Source organism: Pyrenophora tritici-repentis, chromosome 9 (assembly GCF_003171515.1).
Source record: "Pyrenophora tritici-repentis strain M4 chromosome 9, whole genome shotgun sequence".
In the NCBI taxonomy this organism is placed as follows: domain Eukaryota; kingdom Fungi; phylum Ascomycota; class Dothideomycetes; order Pleosporales; family Pleosporaceae; genus Pyrenophora; species Pyrenophora tritici-repentis.
Window position 1 is genome coordinate 1,130,412 of NC_089398.1, and position 17,294 is coordinate 1,147,705.

The 17,294-nt window shown below is 51.1% G+C and overlaps 8 protein-coding genes across 8 annotated transcripts; 3 read left to right on the forward strand and 5 right to left on the reverse strand.

Annotated features, from left to right (window-relative positions):
• Positions 1 to 6: 6 nt before the first annotated feature.
• Positions 7 to 1,659, reverse strand: PtrM4_148000 (uncharacterized protein; the record flags this gene model as incomplete). The annotated part of the gene is made up of 1 exon (XM_066109935.1): positions 7 to 1,659. The coding sequence occupies one exon, from the start codon at positions 1,657 to 1,659 to the stop codon at positions 7 to 9; it is 1,653 nt and encodes a 550-aa protein (XP_065959918.1).
• A 1,018-nt stretch (positions 1,660 to 2,677) lies between these two features.
• On the reverse strand, positions 2,678 to 4,464 carry PtrM4_148010 (Acs, Acyl-coenzyme A synthetase-AMP-(fatty) acid ligase; the record flags this gene model as incomplete). The annotated part of the gene is made up of 3 exons (XM_066109936.1): positions 2,678 to 3,801; positions 3,853 to 4,111; positions 4,162 to 4,464. The coding sequence occupies 3 exons, from the start codon at positions 4,462 to 4,464 to the stop codon at positions 2,678 to 2,680; spliced, it is 1,686 nt and encodes a 561-aa protein (XP_065959919.1).
• An 825-nt stretch (positions 4,465 to 5,289) lies between these two features.
• On the reverse strand, positions 5,290 to 7,005 carry PtrM4_148020 (MFS-1 multi-domain protein; the record flags this gene model as incomplete). The annotated part of the gene is made up of 5 exons (XM_001938727.2): positions 5,290 to 5,546; positions 5,600 to 5,967; positions 6,018 to 6,278; positions 6,337 to 6,703; positions 6,759 to 7,005. 5 exons carry the CDS (start codon positions 7,003 to 7,005, stop codon positions 5,290 to 5,292), a joined length of 1,500 nt encoding a protein of 499 aa, XP_001938762.1.
• A 997-nt stretch (positions 7,006 to 8,002) lies between these two features.
• PtrM4_148030 (fructosyl peptide oxidase) lies at positions 8,003 to 9,720 on the forward strand (the record flags this gene model as incomplete). Its single annotated transcript, XM_001938726.2, has 4 exons — positions 8,003 to 8,284; positions 8,448 to 8,870; positions 9,015 to 9,430; positions 9,510 to 9,720. The coding sequence occupies 4 exons, from the start codon at positions 8,003 to 8,005 to the stop codon at positions 9,718 to 9,720; spliced, it is 1,332 nt and encodes a 443-aa protein (XP_001938761.1).
• A 681-nt stretch (positions 9,721 to 10,401) lies between these two features.
• On the reverse strand, positions 10,402 to 10,605 carry PtrM4_148040 (uncharacterized protein; the record flags this gene model as incomplete). The annotated part of the gene is made up of 1 exon (XM_066109937.1): positions 10,402 to 10,605. One exon carries the CDS (start codon positions 10,603 to 10,605, stop codon positions 10,402 to 10,404), a length of 204 nt encoding a protein of 67 aa, XP_065959920.1.
• A 622-nt stretch (positions 10,606 to 11,227) lies between these two features.
• On the reverse strand, positions 11,228 to 12,440 carry PtrM4_148050 (uncharacterized protein; the record flags this gene model as incomplete). The annotated part of the gene is made up of 5 exons (XM_066109938.1): positions 11,228 to 11,374; positions 11,426 to 11,772; positions 11,831 to 11,898; positions 11,948 to 12,046; positions 12,097 to 12,440. The coding sequence occupies 5 exons, from the start codon at positions 12,438 to 12,440 to the stop codon at positions 11,228 to 11,230; spliced, it is 1,005 nt and encodes a 334-aa protein (XP_065959921.1).
• A 1,612-nt stretch (positions 12,441 to 14,052) lies between these two features.
• Positions 14,053 to 15,646, forward strand: PtrM4_148060 (F-box multi-domain protein; the record flags this gene model as incomplete). The annotated part of the gene is made up of 2 exons (XM_001938724.2): positions 14,053 to 14,855; positions 14,956 to 15,646. 2 exons carry the CDS (start codon positions 14,053 to 14,055, stop codon positions 15,644 to 15,646), a joined length of 1,494 nt encoding a protein of 497 aa, XP_001938759.1.
• Positions 15,647 to 16,166: 520 nt separating this feature from the next.
• Positions 16,167 to 17,077, forward strand: PtrM4_148070 (hypoxanthine guanine phosphoribosyltransferase; the record flags this gene model as incomplete). Its single annotated transcript, XM_001938723.2, has 4 exons — positions 16,167 to 16,199; positions 16,382 to 16,488; positions 16,540 to 16,968; positions 17,026 to 17,077. The coding sequence occupies 4 exons, from the start codon at positions 16,167 to 16,169 to the stop codon at positions 17,075 to 17,077; spliced, it is 621 nt and encodes a 206-aa protein (XP_001938758.1).
• Between the last annotated feature and the right edge of the window lie 217 nt (positions 17,078 to 17,294).

The following is a 17,294-nucleotide window of genomic DNA, read 5'->3' on the forward strand; positions in this document are numbered from 1 at the left end:
AGTAGATTACTCTATATTAATAGTATCAGTCTTGCATGTGCGCGAGTTGTGCCCAGTCTCCTTGCACCTAGTGCAGCGCCTTTGAGCCCGCTGGCTGAGGCCTGATCGCGCTCCTCCTTGACGCTCTTCATGAGCAATCTGCTGGTCAGCCTCATTTTGAGCCAGTATATCCTCTCCAGCTCCCTTTGTGAGTACTCCATGCTTCTGTATACGCCTTTTAGAGCGCCGCCTACGCTCTGAGGCTGCGCTATTGGCCTTCTCAAGACTAGAGATCCGATCGCGCATCAGCTCAGCAGAGAGCATCATCACCTCGGCGCCCTTCTTTAGCTGGTCAATCGCCATAATAATTGAAGCTGGTGATGAGCTCTTGTGCTGGCGCACGCGCTCACGTATTAGGCTTGACTGAGCCTCAAGCTCACGCGCGTTGCTCGGCGTTTGAGCTACCCAGGGAGCCTCTGGCAGAGCTGCTGGAGGAGTAGGTGTACGCAGTTGTACATCTACCTTTGATAGAACAGCCTCTGGTTGTAGAGGAACAAGGCCTGCGCCGCGGAAGGCTGAGCAGATATTGGCTGGCGTGAACGCTTGATCAAATGCTGCCTTGAACGCTGGCAGAAACTCTAGCTTGGTGATGTGGTTGATGTGGTTGCGCATAAGGCTCTCCACCTCACGGCTGTACGCGCGCTTCAATGGCGAGAAGCAGCCAACATCAAGTGGCTGGAGTAGGTGAGATGAGTGAGGAGGCATACAGAGCGTATGGATATTGTTCTCCTTGCAGAGCTCCTGGAACTCTAGAGATTGGTGGCTCTTATGGCCATCAATAATAAGCAGGCGACGCGCGCCTACACTACGAGCCTGCGTGTGAGCGTTGAAGTGCTTTAGCCACTCAACTCCAAGCTCATTATTCGTCCAGCCATTATCGCTGACTGCGATCGCCCAGTCGCGTGGGATCTCAGCTTCCTTATACCAGGCTGATAGGTGGTACTGGCCAGCGAAGATGAGGAACGGTGGGACTGACCAGCCAGCAGCGCTGATAGCAGCGATCAGCGTTACCCACTCGCGATTGCCTGGCTGAATACTCTTCGGCCTGCCTCTCCTCTCTGCTCCTGTTATAACTAGCTGCGTTGTAATCTTGCCCATCATAAAGCCAGCTTCATCAAAGTTGTAGACGTCCTCATCGCAGATACCTAGCTCAGCCTTTGTCTCTTCTACAAGCTTAAACCACCTCTTTATTAATGTTGCATCCTCACAAAGAGCTCTCTGCCTATCGTACGCTTGGTTGAAACACGTCCGAAGACTGTCTGTACGCTTAACAAAGGTAGATGGCCAGTTGACTCCAACCTGCTCTCCACCACGCGCAGCCAGCAGCTTATCAGCCATATCACGTACAGCTGTGTAGGTAGGCGCAAATCCACGCAGATCTAGCTGAAGTATATAGCTAATAATCACCTCCTCTTCTCTCTGGGTAAGCTTCCTTGAGTTGGGCGGGCAATCGCGTCGGGCAGGTATACCAGCGCGTCGGCGGCGGAGCGTTGTTTCGGCTACGTTGTAGACTACTGCAGCAGTACGGGTACCTTGGATCTGGTGCGCATTAATAGATGAGATAGCAAGCTGAATATCTGCTTCATTTGATAGTAATTGAGTAGCGCTGCGTTGAGCCATTGTAGATTAAGATCAGTAAGGTGAGTAAAGTTGGTGGGGTGCGCCGCTCGCCCGTGTGCGCCGCTCGCCCATGGATCATGTTACGGCTTTTGTCTTTCAAGAGCCGGTATATGAAGTATAGTAGCACAAACCTCATGGTGCGACTGAAAACTCCAGACTAAAAAGTTACGTGTTCCTGAGAAGTTCTGAAGCGTGTTCATGAACGCCATTATTCTCCTTCACTTCCCTTCCCTTCTCTTTACTATCGAATCTTAAAACGTTAACTTCTCAAAAGTCTCAATGAAATGTTGGGTAGTGGGAGAGAATTTCCCCTGTGATGATAAAAATTGTACTGAGTAAATGCATGTTTGAAGCCTCCCTAGGTGTTGTCAAAAGCGTTTACTAAGTGCTATGTGTGCTTATGTGCCTCAGAATATTTCAAAAACGGGGTTCTCATAACTTGTGTCTTTTTACAGATCTACGGTCGACCACACATGATTTCATCTGCAAATGTTCGTAAACAGAGACTAGCATATATATATATGTGTGTGTGTGTGTACAGGAGTAGATTTTAGATATGTTTATGCTTGGTAGATGCAGCGAAAACCCACGACTGGATATTCCAGGCGGGGACTGAACGGTTCAAAAGTATTTCGTCACTAGTATAGGACATGAACCGACTGGATCTGATATTTGAGAAAGACTTATGCGGTGCGTAGAACGAGAGTGGAAGAAGCAAAGACAGCAAGATGCGTGAGACAGGACTTTATAGTGCGTATGGATATTTATTAGGACTAGCTCAACCCGATTCGTCGTGCACTTTGTGATGAGTCTGGTAGTCCTGCCATTCATAGAAGAGGTGTCCTGAAAAGCACTAGCTGTGTCAATTATCTCATGTCACCCACGTGCTCATAACCAGCAAGCGAGAACACGATGATTATAGCAACATACTCATTGAGTGCTAAGAAAGTCTTGGAGGCGACGAATAACCCCACAACAAGTAAGAAGATAGTATGTGCTTTCATAACGCTCCTCTCATCTATACGAGACTACTCTTTCTCTCATTCTCCAAGCGCATGTATGCCTGCTCGATTTCTCCCAGATAGTCCTGTTCGACTGCCCTCCTCTGCACCACCTGCTTCAAATTGACTTGAAAAGGCTTCTCCTTCTTCGCAAGCAACAAGGTTTCCTTCGGAATCCTAATTTCATCGATATCGGCCTTGTTGGTTCCGGTAACTATATGCTCGTACAGCTCTTCGAGCAGTTGCGCCTCACTCTTTCTGTCCAACACACCTACCTTCGCTTGCATGATGATATATGGTGTGGGTCGACCCTCGCCACCAACGAGCACCTGCTCTACGTCCGAATGTAGCAGGATTCTTTTCTCAATATCTTGTGCGTTGAACTTCGCTAGCCAATTTAGCTTTGTCAGGTCGTCTTTGCGTGCGGAAAATTCCCATCGCGTCCGAGCGTCCGAGTCTGTCACAGGCCTGTAGAGCTCCTTCGTTTCAATGCGATCCAAGTGTCTGTGTGCAGTATTCCAGAACGCCAACTGAAATGGATTCATGCGCCCGTCTTTAGGAGCTTCGAGGACGAGTTCGTGGAGGTCCTCGCCCGGGATGTCAAGGGGAACCATCTTGTGACCGTTCTCCGGGACGAAGTCATGGGTATACCACAACTTTCTATTCGCTGGTCGCAAACTCAATTGATCTCCAGTCTCGGTTGAACCAATCGCAGGGCTCAGTCGCGTATACTGACAGAGGTCATCACCAATGGCTTGATTCAACGGAGCGCCAAGGTATACGACGAATTCCAAGGATCTTAGTAACTTTTTAGAAGCTGGATCGTCATACAGCGTGGTGATTGTGTATGGAGGACACCTCATACCGTCGATTTGGTTCATCTGGAGGATCTTCTTGAATGTTCTGGGTGTTAAACTGACCTCACCCTGTGGCAACATGATACAGGGGCTGTCTAGAAAGACCGGGCTGACTATCATCGCATGCAGACCAGCTAGCCATTGCGGAGGGCACGGATTGAGGTTCGTCTTCCCGAACCAAGACTCATATGCAAGACCTCGAGGCCAGTGTCTTTTGTTAAGAACGGGCACGTTCTTGTATGCAGCCCACATACCATTGGTGTGATAGATTGGCCTGGGTACACCTAGAAGAGATAAGCGACTTTTCCTCTTTTCATTTCCAGGAATGTGCTTACCGGTCGTTCCAGATGTATGTATAATGATAATCTCGTCCCACTCGGCTTCTTCGTATGTCTTTTCATACGGATATCGCTTCTGCCCTTCGTTATCGAGCATCCAGTGCAGCGTTGGCAGCGCATGTATATCTAGACCCGGTTTTGATTTCACTAGAGATCCTCCGGCATCGTCTTCTGCATAGAGCCACACTCTACAGTTCGTCGATTCAACTAAGCCGTCCAAACCTTCTTCCGTTATACGGCCGTCTGGAACCAGTAACTGCGAGAATTATTAGCGTCTCTCACAAAAGACAATGTATCCAAACTAACCTTGCGTCCATTTTTTATGATAGCTGGTATCAGAATTGCATATCGCGGGTCGTTTGGTCCAAAGTACGCGACTGTGTCGCACGTACTCGCCTTGCCAAACTTTTCGTCAAACCAATATGCAACCTTGTTGATAGCATTTGCATACTGCCTCCAAGTAATCACTTGATAGCCAGCCTGCTCCCAGTCTTTGAGGGCGTACCGCATGTACATATGATCCGGGATCCATTGCGCTTTCTCGTCGATAGCATGCACCAGCAATTGGCCTTGCGGTTGTTTGAGCTCGCCCTCTGCCAAGGAACCCATCTTGAGATTGTAAGAGTAAGAAGAATGGACTTCAGAAGGCTACTGTGGAAATAGCTACAGTATTGCGTTGGTGAGCAACTGGGTATCAATATCGGCCGAAAACAATGATCATATTATATATGATACGAGTGTCTCGCATATCAACACCTCGTCTTACCCTCGCCTTAATCTCGGCTACACGCATATCCGTCTAAACCGTTTAAATCCGGCGGCATCATCCATCAGCACGAGTCGGAGATAACCCACCTTCCCCACTACCGTATGGCATCTTTCCTAAATGAGAAACACACAGTGCCACTGTGCTGGCTCATAAGACCATGAGTATCCTGATTCACCGATCGGCAATGAAAAAGAACGGCTCCTAAACAACCCATTCGGAGTATACCGGGACTTCGAATCCTTGTACGAAGTACAGGTTGACTTTATGTTGCGTACGTCAAGCGGAACTGCATTTGCTTGATGCAACCTAGTGCTGAGCTAACCCATGCATGCACAACATACAAGCTCACGCGCTAGTGATGCGCGAGTTGTTTGTCTAGACTTGTCTGTTTAAGCCGCCTGTTGCGAAGAGTTGAAACGACGAATATCTATTGAAAGGCAATACTCGGAGCGAAGCAGGAGAACGATTTATTGGGATTGTATTCGCGCATGGCTTCGCCACGTAGGGTCGATGATCCGATAGGAGCACTTATTCACACACCTCACCCGCGCTTACAAGGCTTAGTTAGAGACTACCTAAATCCAGGTCCGAGGCAATGTTTCGATCGTTCGATTCACACGTACGCCAAGTAACAGTGATTTATTTCTAAGTCCTGCCTCCTAGCCTTAGACCTTCGTTTTGACCTCGACATTACCAATCTTGTTCTCCTCGCGATACATCTCCTCGGCAATAACATCAGCAGGGATGCGATCGGGTGTTGAGTTGACCAGGATCAACATCGGACCAAATGCTAGCGCCATCAATCCGAAAGTGACACAGAAGCCAACCATAGGGCTAGTCTTGATCTGCGTGTTCATACCGTAAGAAATCGCCTGGCCAATGGCTTCGAGACAGCGGAATGCAGCTCCGTTGCGGACGTTTGCTGTGCAGGGTTAGCTTGGAACTGCCCAAAGACTGCCGAGTGGAGTTGCTTACCTTGAGCATCAGTAGCAAAGGAAGAAAGAAGCCAGTACATGTAACTCTGCGAAAGAGGACCAGTAGTCTGGACGAAGAAGTATGGCAAGAAGGAGCGCGCATACAGCGAGTCGTCCCAATCAATCTTACCTGGGTTGTTGTGGTTGAACCTTGCTTGCATAACGATGGACCAAATGTACACCCCAAGATTGAGGACAACGACAACGCAAAGACCCATTTGCGCGCGACGCCGCTGACTGAAGCTCTTCATGTCAAGGATGAAACCAAGACCGAAGCAGCCAATGATACAGAAGAATGGCGAGATGAGAGACGAGAGTGCACGAGCGCGGACGCTAAAGTAGGTGGCGAGGTAGGTTGACCAGGTTCCGCTTCAATCTGTTAGTGCGTTATAATCCTATATTGATTAGATTTGACTGACCTGTAGAAGAAGGACCATATCGCCCAGAATGAAGAAAGCAATATGAGTTTCGACGTGAAGGTAATCTTGATCTGCTTGATCTCCAGCATGGTACCAATCTTCTCCGAAACAAGGATGCGTGTCCCGTCCGAGCGCACCACTCTTTCGAGAGGCGATATGAGGAAGGCAAAAGGCAACGCCATGCACTCGATAATCATAAACGCGACATAGGTGTCCGGCGATACACCTCCGACTACCCCCTTTTCGTGGTTCTTGGAAAGACTGAGAAGCGGCGATGTCAGTGGTTCGTTACAACGTGTATGTGGTATATGAAGCTTACTTTATAGCACCACCCACCAGCTGTCCTAGATTCCGAGCAACAATCCAAAGTGCCAAGTATTTTCCACGTGAATTTGAAGGAGCAAGCGACATGATAGTGCCCGACTCAGCGACATACCACGTACCCGTTCCGATACCTGTGATGAAGCCACCCAAAATCAAGTACCATTGGTTTCCAAACTTGGAGTTACAATAGTATGATGAGCCCCGGATAGGGAAAGTGCAAGCACCGATGACCAATGACCATTTCGTCCCGAGTTTGTTAACGATAGGGCCTCCAAGAGCACAGCAAATTGCGAGCATAGTGTAGTTGATGGCGGTGGCAATGTTTGAGGTTTGAGGCGTAGCAAGACCACCTCCACCAAGCCCTGGAGAAAGTTTAGCATTGTGTACCGCTTTTAGTCTTGATAAATGGTTGCTCACCCGCAATTGCATCAGCCATGGCAGGACCGCAAAAAGCTTGGACACTGAGGAGCATCATCTGTGTCAAACTGTGCTGCCAAATCCTCTTCCATCTCGGCACCGTCCTAGCATACTCTTCCATGTTCATCCTCTCATCAGCGACCTCATTTTCCAGAGGTGTATTCAGCGGATCGTTACCCTTGGTGCGGAGAGCATCGTTGTTGCCACCAGCGTGGGTGTTGGGAGGAGCAGCGTCAAACTGAGACATATCTCACAAACCAACACAAGAACCAACCGAAAGAAAAAGCCCAGTACCAAGTACAACTTGAGCGTCGATCGGATATGCGTTGAGAAGAGTTGCACGCAACCTTTATATACACAAACCTTCTATCCCTCCTCCCACCATACCTCCCGCCCGCAACCCAGCCCGTAACCGGCCTTATCAGTGGATCTCGGGACTAAATTACCCCAAGCTGGGGTAAACCCATGGTCGTTCCCATAATCAAGATACGGCAGCTGATAGGCATTGTGGAGTTCGATAGCTTTGGTGGGACATTCCCAGGAAACGGCTTTCTAGCTAAGAGAACAGGAACTAGTCCGTGAACGGAAGTGCGAACAGTCGGGAAAAGTGGAGGTCCCTGGCTAAGTCCAACAAGGCATGGTCAGCTTACTCCAGGGGTCGTTTTGATGCAGGGATGTGTGGTTCGCGATGCATGGGCCCGAGTCAGAATTGCTCCGCGGCGACGATGCGTGGGCTCGGTATCTCCAATGGAGTAGGTAGGAGGATTGTTGATATCAGCAAAGATAGTAGTACTTTAAAGTGCAAACTCGAAGAAGTCTTTTGCTTTTGCGTCATCGCTATTTGGCGATGTAAGAAAAGTGGCATCTATCAAGTCCAGTGACTTGTGACCGAAAAGATCACGGAGACGCGACGATTGACGATTCGCTAACGTTCCCCGCCAGGACTAACGGCATTTGGATACTGTAACAGTCGGGATCACGAAGCGTTGTCGTCCGAGCGTCTCCCCGTCGACAATACATTGGAGACGAACGGCAAAGCTTCAATTACACAATCAAAACATGTTTGGCATGACCGCTTGAAGCTGAGACTGGTAAGAGTGAGGGATACTTAACCGGCGGGTTGGAGCTCTTGCCCCAACATCACATATCACGGGACTACTTCTGATAACAACTCCAGCACACCCGCTCAACAAGACTCCAACACTTTTACTACATCTCTGGTGAAAAGTAATCCCACAATCACCATGGCTCCCTCGCGAGCTAATACGTCTGTCATCGTCGTGGGTGGCGGCGGCACAATCGGGTCCTCGACAGCCTTACACCTCATCCGCTCAGGCTACACACCCTCAAACATCACGGTGCTCGACACATATCCTATTCCGTCTGTCCAATCTGCAGGAAATGACCTGAACAAGATCATGGGCATTCGTATGCAGAATAAGATTGATTTGCAACTTAGTTTGGAAGCGAGGCAGATGTGGAGAGAAGACGAGTTGTTTAAGCCGTTCTTCCATAATACAGGAAGGGTAAGTTTATGTTGGATTTGGTTGAAGTGGTGATAAGAGCGGGGGTGGACTTCAGGCACAAGAGGAAGGAAAAGTGGAAACCATAAAGCTCCCTCCTAAACCAAGCGCAATGACGTGTGATCTCTGAATGCAAGACTTCAACGCTGATCTCAAACACTCACAGCTCGATTGCGCACACACGCCTTCCTCCCTCTCTTCCCTTCAAAATACCTACCAATCCCTCCTCTCCGCCAACGCCGGTCTAGAAGACACAACCACGTGGCTCGACACCGAAGACGAAATCCTATCCAAAGCGCCCCTTCTCTCCCGCGACCAGATTCGCGGTTGGAAAGCTATCTGGAGCTCTGACGGTGGCTGGCTCGCTGCCGCAAAAGCCATCAATGCCATCGGCGAATTTCTACGCGATAGGGGCGTGAAGTTTGGCTTTGGTGACAAAGGCTCGTTCAAGCAACCGCTCCTGGCAGAAGGTATCTGTATAGGTGTAGAAGCGGTGGATGGAACGCGGTATTATGCCGATAAAGTAGTTTTGGCGACGGGGGCGTGGAGTCCGGTGTTGGTGGATTTAGAGGAGCAGTGTGTTAGCAAGGTGAGTAAAGTGGTGCTCTTGACAGCTCTCAAGCACAGTACACCGTCATTCTTTCTGCCCAACAGTCTATCCAAGGACAAAACGACAGAGCAACAAATGTCACCCCTCAGAAAAAGAACAACGCAGCTAATCTCGAACTCCCAGGCCTGGGTCTACGCTCACATCCGTCTCACGCCCCAAGAAGCCCGTGAATACGCCTCATGCCCTGTGGTCTACAACTCGGACATCGGCTTCTTCTTCGAGCCTGACGAAAACAATGTCATCAAAGTGTGCGACGAATTCCCCGGCTACACGCGCTTCAAGCAACACACGCCCTACGGCGCCACAGCCCCGAAACGCATCTCTGTACCACGATCAGCAGCGAAGCACCCCACCGACACGTATCCAAATGCGTCAGAAGTCAGTATCAGGAAAGCGATTGCGACATTCTTGCCCAAGTTTACGGAGAAGGAGTTATCCAACAGACATTTGTGTTGGTGTACGGATACGGCAGATGCGGCGCTGTTGATGTGTGAGCATCCCCAGTGGAAGAATTTTGTGCTGGCGACAGGTGATAGTGGGTATGCATTTTCTCTTTCTTTTCTCGGGCTGTCTAAAACTCATTTGATTAGAAAGAAGAAAGCTGACAGTATCCCACAGACATACATTCAAATTACTTCCAAACATTGGCAAGCATGTTGTGGAACTGCTCGAAGGTACGCTAGCAGAAGACTTAGCACATGCATGGAGATGGCGGCCTGGAACTGGTGATGCACTCAAATCTAGACGAGGAGCGCCCGCTAAGGATCTGGCGGATATGCCGGGGTGGCAGCATGACGAAGATGATGCGGCGCCAAGGGCGAAGCTGTAACTTTAGCGTAGACGGAACAGGGACGAAAGCTCAGAGAAGCATGCACCAAGGGTTACGAGCTCGCCAAGGACTCCAACGACGTCGTATTTGTTGTGAAAAACCTCGTTTGATTTTTATGAACAGAAGAGCTTGGCACTATAGCGCAGTGAAAGAAGCACGATGGAAAAACTGCTTTGAAAACGAATAGCTCAAGTGTGTACTGTAGTAGAATGGTAGGAAAAAGAAATATATTATGTATGCACAGAAGATTGGATGATGACAGACGGCCATTCCACTGGTATTGGACAAGGAAAATAAGAAAGAGGCGTTGTAGAGAGGGCGACCAAAGTCGGAACCAAGACATTCACATTCTTAAACATCCGACACAACCACACGTCAACAGATCAGATAAAGGAAAAAAGCAAGTGTCGTTACCTCACCAATGCGTGTATATGCACGTGTTACGCCTGCGGGCCTTTGCCGGTAAAATGATAAAGAATAGAGGAACATTGACAATGCATGAATATTCCAAGATTCGCCAGAATGCGACGGCTAGATGATAAAAAAATGTTTTTCAACGGAATGCAACGAAGAAGACCACAAGATCAACGCCAGACCGGTACGTACAAGTACAATGAGCGACAAAGTATCATGGTAGCGGAACGAGAGAGGCGTAGTGCAAATAGGAAGTGGGTGTCACAACTACTGCATTCGCTTTCGCTTGCGCGCGTCATCCGGTTCATCTTCGTCTGTGCGCTCCGCAGTCTCGGCAGGGTTGAGTAGTGAATGCACGTTGGACGCCATGCTCGAGCGTCGGGTAGGTGGGCCAGGCGTATCAATACCCTTGAATGGATATCTAGCGCCCGGCAGCGTCCATCCGCTGTCTGCACTCAATGTCGAAGGCATATTGTCGTGGGACAAAGGCGGAGTACCATGTCTCGACGACGCCTGCCGAGGTCCGCGGGGTAGTTGGTAAGATTCCAAAGCATCACGGAGCTGTTGATCACCGCCTCCGATAGGTGTCCGGTGTGGTGAAGAAGGCCACTGTGTAGAGTTGTGGCCAGAAGCATAGGGTGAGTGCATTGCACCGCTAGGCGGTTGTGGCTGCCAGCCATGAGTTCGTATATCTGCTGATGTGTGTCGCCTGTACAAGTTATATGGTGGGGACGAACTGCTTGGCAGATTGCTTCCCAGAGTTGCTCCTTGCTGCTGGACAGGTGGTGGTGGAGGTGGGGGTGGCTGGTGTGAAACTGGGGTTCTGGCTGAAGACGGAGAGTAATTACCCGTGCCTATTGAGCCGTACCGTCGCGGAGAAATTGCGAGATGTGCCGGGACTGGAGGTTTATATGGCGCTTGTCGCGACATGTTGGCCAGCGACCCTCTGCGTGACTCGGCTAGATTGTCCTGCGGCATTTGCCGAGGTGAGATGGGAGCGCCGTTGTTGCTGTCGAGCTGCATAAAGTAGGGCTGTCGTGCCGAGAGGGGTTCTTCTGGGGCCTCGAGTGCTCTGAGCATCTCGGTTTGTCGACTAATATCGCGTTGCATCATGGCGACTAAACAGATCAGTGAATGTGTCGCGCAGATAAGGTTTCAGCAGACACGCACCATCCCTGTGTATTGGATTTTCCGGGTCCGGCACCATGGCCATAATATAACCTGTAAGCTCCTGATTCCACTAAGCGGTACGTTAGCTAGGATGGGCCAGAGGGCAGACATTTCAACTTACTTGATGGCACCGCATCATGCCCTCGGCCAGAACCAGGGTCTTTTGATTAAGGTAGGCACATGTGTCTTCTGACCGCTGCATTTTGGCATGCATGTCATACAGGCTGTGCTCGAGATTCTGAAGGCGTGCTTCGGTGGGGTCCGGCATTGGTTCAACCGGCTGGCCTGCTGGTGGGCCGGTGGGGAGTTTGGGGGTGGAAAAGGAGTCACGGTGGATGAGGGCATGTCTGGAGGCACGTCGCTTGATCTCGCGAAGACCAACCAGATCGCCGCGCTTGAAGTTTCCATTGCCGTGTTTGAATTCCCATAGCGGGGTGTCTGGAGAACCCGTGTGAAAGACGTCACTCACTGGAGCACGGGCGTTAGCATGTGATGGGTGTGCGCGACAACGTACGTTGGCACTGACCTTTGTGAAAGCCATACATGTTCAATTGGCGGACAAATGAGGAGATGTTAGTGTGCTTAAAATAGGAGCTAGGATGGTCAGATAGATTAAAAAGGCCATAGCTTCAGGAGTACGTACGACAGGACTTTGGAGAACTCGCTGGAGGGCGACATGACAAAGCTCTCGTTTGTGCTCGCCCAGGAAATGAGGTGCTGGATGCTCTGGTCCTCGAGCATGCTGTGCCCGTGTTAGTGTCGCATTGCGTGCCTATAATGCGGCATACCCACTTGTAGAGCTTGTGTATGAAGGCCGTCTGGACGACCTTGGGCTGCTGTGCGGCGGCGGCAGCACCCACGGCAGGCGCGGCGTTGCCATTGGGGGAGGTGTTGCCCGAGTCGCCGTTGGCTTCCCGCTGGGAGTGGGATTGGAAGGCGCTGGCTCCATTGCGATCGGTGGGCGGGCCCATGGTCGATGCTGACGTGGGCGTAATGTCCATTGCGTCCCGGTCTCGCTCACGGGGCGGCGCGAGGGTGGAGCTGGACGAGGGTAGGATGGGAATCGACTTGTGGAGGTTTGGGTTGTGAGGATCGGCGGAGAAGGGACTGCGACGGGCCTCTGCGACGGAAGCCATGGCTTGGGGAGGGTAGAGGGGGGTCAGAGTGGAGGGGAGAGTGGTGGTGGGCAGCTAGAGCAGGGCGGTCTCTGTCGTAACTTGAGATGGACGTGGGCGCTCGCTCTGGGATTGAAACTGAGCAATTCCAGAAAATGGAGGAGCGGGTTCAGGTGTGTCTCGTAAAATGCAATGCCGAGACTCGTCTGCAGGGACCCGATTTGGGGTTGCGACAAACGTGCGATGGTGGAGTAGAAGCCGACTCGCATGCGATATGTGTGGCCGGAACGTGTGTAGAAGCTTCGATTGCGGCGGGCAAGTTCCCTGGAAGCTTCGTAGACGGGGCGAGTCGTTCTAGCGTGGGCGCGACCCGTGGAAACTCCAGATGTTCGGTCCAGAGACGACGGGCGGGCACAGGTTACGAATCGGAGCTCCTTGGGCGACGTTTGACACGCTTCCCCTGGGGCCCAGAAGCACGTGCATGTAGAGGGTGAGAGTGAGCGGAGCCGGGCTGAGCGACGAGAGCTGAGGGTGACGGCTTGGCGGGGATGAGGAGAAGTCCAAGGCGAGGTGATGGGCGGGACTGGGCACACGGCGGCGAGATACTAGTATGCCGTCGCCGTCGTGTTGCAACGGAAAGGAGGCCCAGGCACGGAGCTCGAGGGCGCGGAACGGTAGCGTTGCCGAAGAATTATGGGGGATCGATGCTGGCTGCTGGCCAGGATGCGGGAGTGGGAGCATCCAAAAGGCCTCTGCGCAGAGTGCAGTGCAGTGCAGTGCGTCCCAAAGCCCTGCCATCCATATCTACTCACTAGACCGTACCATGTAGACGACGACGAGTGTCCTGTCAGGTCTCCCAAGCTGTCGCTGTCGCTGTCGCTGTCACGAGACGGTCCGCAAGTAGCATTTCATGGCCCATCTGCTGTCGCTGTAGGACCGCGAGCATGCACGTCACAGAAGACTGTCATCCTGGCACTGGCATCGAGAGGTTGCATGCCCGCCGAGTCCCCCTGTCATGGTCGCGACGTCGGCGGGATACGGGCCCTGCAAAGTGAAACATGGCTGCACTTGTCATAGCACCGCGAATATCACTACTATAACATCAACTGTTTCTGTTGCGGGACCAGCGCATAATGCCGCCGCAGATATGGCTGTTCTGATTTCAATATCGGCCCAGGTGCGAAGACGTTTCTGCCAACCCGCCTCTTAGAACAGGCGTTCAGACTTGGTGCAGTTTCCAAGCCCCGGGCATGAGGTTGCCGATGCGGACAATGGCACCAATCCTCAGGTGGCGTCTTCGCCAAACTTGCTCCCAATATCGCCTCACGCAATGCTCAAACCCAATCATTCGGCTCGCGGAACCGGCTTGCATCCTACTGCACGGATGTCGAGCGAAAGAGTCGCATGGAGCGGTCCGTTGAAATGGTCGACCACGACCGTGTCACACGCACAGACGCTCTTTCCCAACGTCAACCACCAAACTACGAACCTTGGCCGAGTCATTACTCCGCTCGGCCAACCTTCCCCCCCTCGCCATTGTCCGTAGCGTGCACTTCCCCAGGCCAGCTACCTACCCTTCTACCGTCAATTCTGCAACTGCACGCGTGTCGCGTCTGTTGTACCTTTTACCCACATGGCCACAGACTTCATCGACGCATTTAGACGGCTGCAGAGACACGAGAGAAGGCAGGCGCTCGATGCTCTAGCCACGGAGCTAACCTCCTCCGAGTGGAGAGCACTCATCTCCAGTCGTACCTTCCACTGCGACTTCATTAGAAGACTTCCTCTTGAGCTGGTGGCCCATGTCTTCTCCCACTTGGATGTTGCTGCGCCCTATCGCCTGCGCATCGTCTCCAAACACTGGAACCATAAACTCGGGAGTCTGCACATCCTTAAAACAGGCCTTGACCAGTGGTACCAAGGCACGGCCGACCTCGGAGATGCCGACCATGCTTTGTGCGAGAGAAAAGCGAGAGCAATCCATGCCTTCCGCACAGGTAAGCCGACGAGTGTCATCAAGATAATCCTAGATGAGCAGCCTGCCCAACCCATACTCGCTGGCAATCATCTTGTTTTGGGCCGGTTTGAACGTCACGTCCATGTGCTTAACCTGGACTCATGGCAGCTCCGCAGTTTGTGTGGAGAAGCACGTGAGAAACTCTCGGGTGTGTTTGTCTCAGATCAGATCATCGCACTGACGACATACTCGAACATATGTTATGTTTACGAATTGCAGGGTGGACAAGTGCCCAAGAAGTTCAGCGTGCCGAACATGATGTACTTCACAAGCGTTGCTTGTCGTGGTCGCACCATTGCGTGTGTTGCTCATCTTGCTAAACGTACAACCGTATTCATTTGGGAATACAATACACAGCGCGGCCGGTCTTTTGAGGTCAGCCATGGCCCCGATAGCCTCTTCCCTGAGCTGGATTCGGAGTAGGTGTATTTCCCGTGGATGCTTACGTTGCTCAAACTTCTGGATAGACCAAACTAAGCTGTCACAATGGGCCTATACGCAAAGCTAACTTGTACTTAGCCCGCCCGCCAGGAAACTTGTGCCGCCTCTCCTCCAACCCGAGGCGGAGACAATCATACTATTTTCCCTCTTCGGACACTCCTCGGACGATCCGAAAGGCGGGAAGCACTTGGCATTCAGCCGTTACACATACAGTGGGGAGTGTATTGGCACATTCCGTCCATGTTTCCCAGGATTAAACAAGATGGAGCTGTTCAATTCTGCGAACGGCTTCGTTCCAGTGAATCACGACGGCTCTCTACTTGCAATGCGCATATATTGGATATCTCAATCAATGGATTCCCCATGCCTGCTGCGATTTGATGAAAAGGCGAACGACCTGAGGGTTTGGGAGGGGTCAGAGTTTCCTGCTCCTGAACCCTTGAAGAATGAACGGGGCACAATGGCCTGGTTGAACGACACCTGTTATGGATTTAAAACGCGACCGTCGGACGCAAAGGTTCAAGACATGGTCGCTTACATGGGAACAAAAGATACCAAAACTTACACGTTGATCGTCTCTGAGCAGAGGTCTAGCTACCTTGCTATTGAAAGGGCCATTATGACGAACGGTGAATATGTTATCCGAACACACAACAAGAGCTTTTTCATACTGTGTTTCGACGATGACGATAATGGCAGCCGACCGAAGGAGAGTGACTCGTTCTTTGACATCGGGGAGCTTGAAGTACTCTTCTCGTCCCGGAACTGACGCAGCAGCAGTAGTGGCTGTAGCATTTCATCTAATATGTATGTAATTTAAGTAAGAGTCAGCTTTATAGATGACTAAGTCGGTCGCATAGAGGACATTAATGTAGGCACGTTTCGAGCAGATAGATAAGCGCTAGCTATAGGCATTATTGCACTTGGAGGCGTACCCTAATCTAATGTTTATGTAGCCTATGAATTTCAAAAGAAGAACTGGCTGCCAAAGAGACACAATTACCACACGAACTAATAATCGTGACACGAGCAAGTAGGGGGGGCATGTGAATGCCTGACTTGCATGATTGGCTCACCACAAAAAGCCCAGCGCGGGGCACACCCCACTATGGAATTTCGGAGTACGCCGCTGAGGCCTTGCCTACTCAAGCAAGTCACCTTGGAAACACTTACCACACTACCCGCGGCGACAGACTTTTTTTTGGTACAATCCCACTCGATCAAATTTTTACATTCTTAGATCCTCTCAAATTCAACTTTTCCAAAACGATAATCTCATAGTCGCGACAATGGTTGAGAAAGTCTACGTCACGTACAACCAGGTATGTATACAACCATGTTACACATGCCATGATGCAGAGAACCCCGCGCGCGCATTACAGGCTTTTCTTACACGTTTCGCTGCACATAGCAATGCATCTCGAGACTATTATCGCTGCAGCTTGGTCATGGCACAAACGTCCCACAGCCGATAAGACGAGACTGACACATACTCTCTCTACAGGTGCACAAGCTCTGCCAGGAAGCGGCAGACCAGATTCTCAATGAGTTCAAGCCCACGCTCATGATCGCCATTGGCGGCGGCGGCTATGTCCCCGCGCGCATCCTGCGGTACGTATCAACCGCCAGCTGAATCCAGACACAGGCACTGACACTCCCCAGCTCTTTCCTCAAGAAGCCAGATACACCCAACATCCCCATCCAAGCCATCGGTCTCTCCCTCTATGAACAACTCGGCTCAGGCGCCGACGCCGACGTCGAAACCCCCGGCACAAAAGTAACACGCACGCAATGGCTTGACCTATCGTCGCTTGAAATGGCCAACCTAATTGGCAAGAACGTCCTCATCGTCGATGAGGTAGATGACACGCGCACAACACTTGAATACGCCGTGCGCGAACTAGAAAAGGATGTTGAGGCTGCCGTCAAGAAGCTCGGCCGTGAGGGCGAGAAGACCAACTTTTCAATCTTTGTCCTACATAACAAGGACAAGGCGAAGAAGGGCCAACTACCCCAGGAAATCCTCAAGGGGCGGTATATTGCCGCGAGGACTGTGGGCGATGTATGGATTAACTATCCATGGGAAGCTACGTATGTATTTCTGGAGTTGAGAGTAAAGAAAAACATGTCAGCTAATAACCCTGGCAGTGACATCGACGAGCACGACCGCATGTCCAAGGCACAAGAGACAAAATCATAGATTGTCGGCATACACACGGTGTGTCGCCTAATAAGGCCCAATGTACCGCCTCGATCCTACTTCGGCCCAACTCGGACCCAACGCTATGTATACCTTCGTAGCCCCCACATTCGTAGAATCATCATACACCAGAATACCAATACACAAGATTACCTTAGCTACTGTTATTCACCGTACGATCGTACAAGGCCTTCCAACATAGATGGAAATAAAGGGG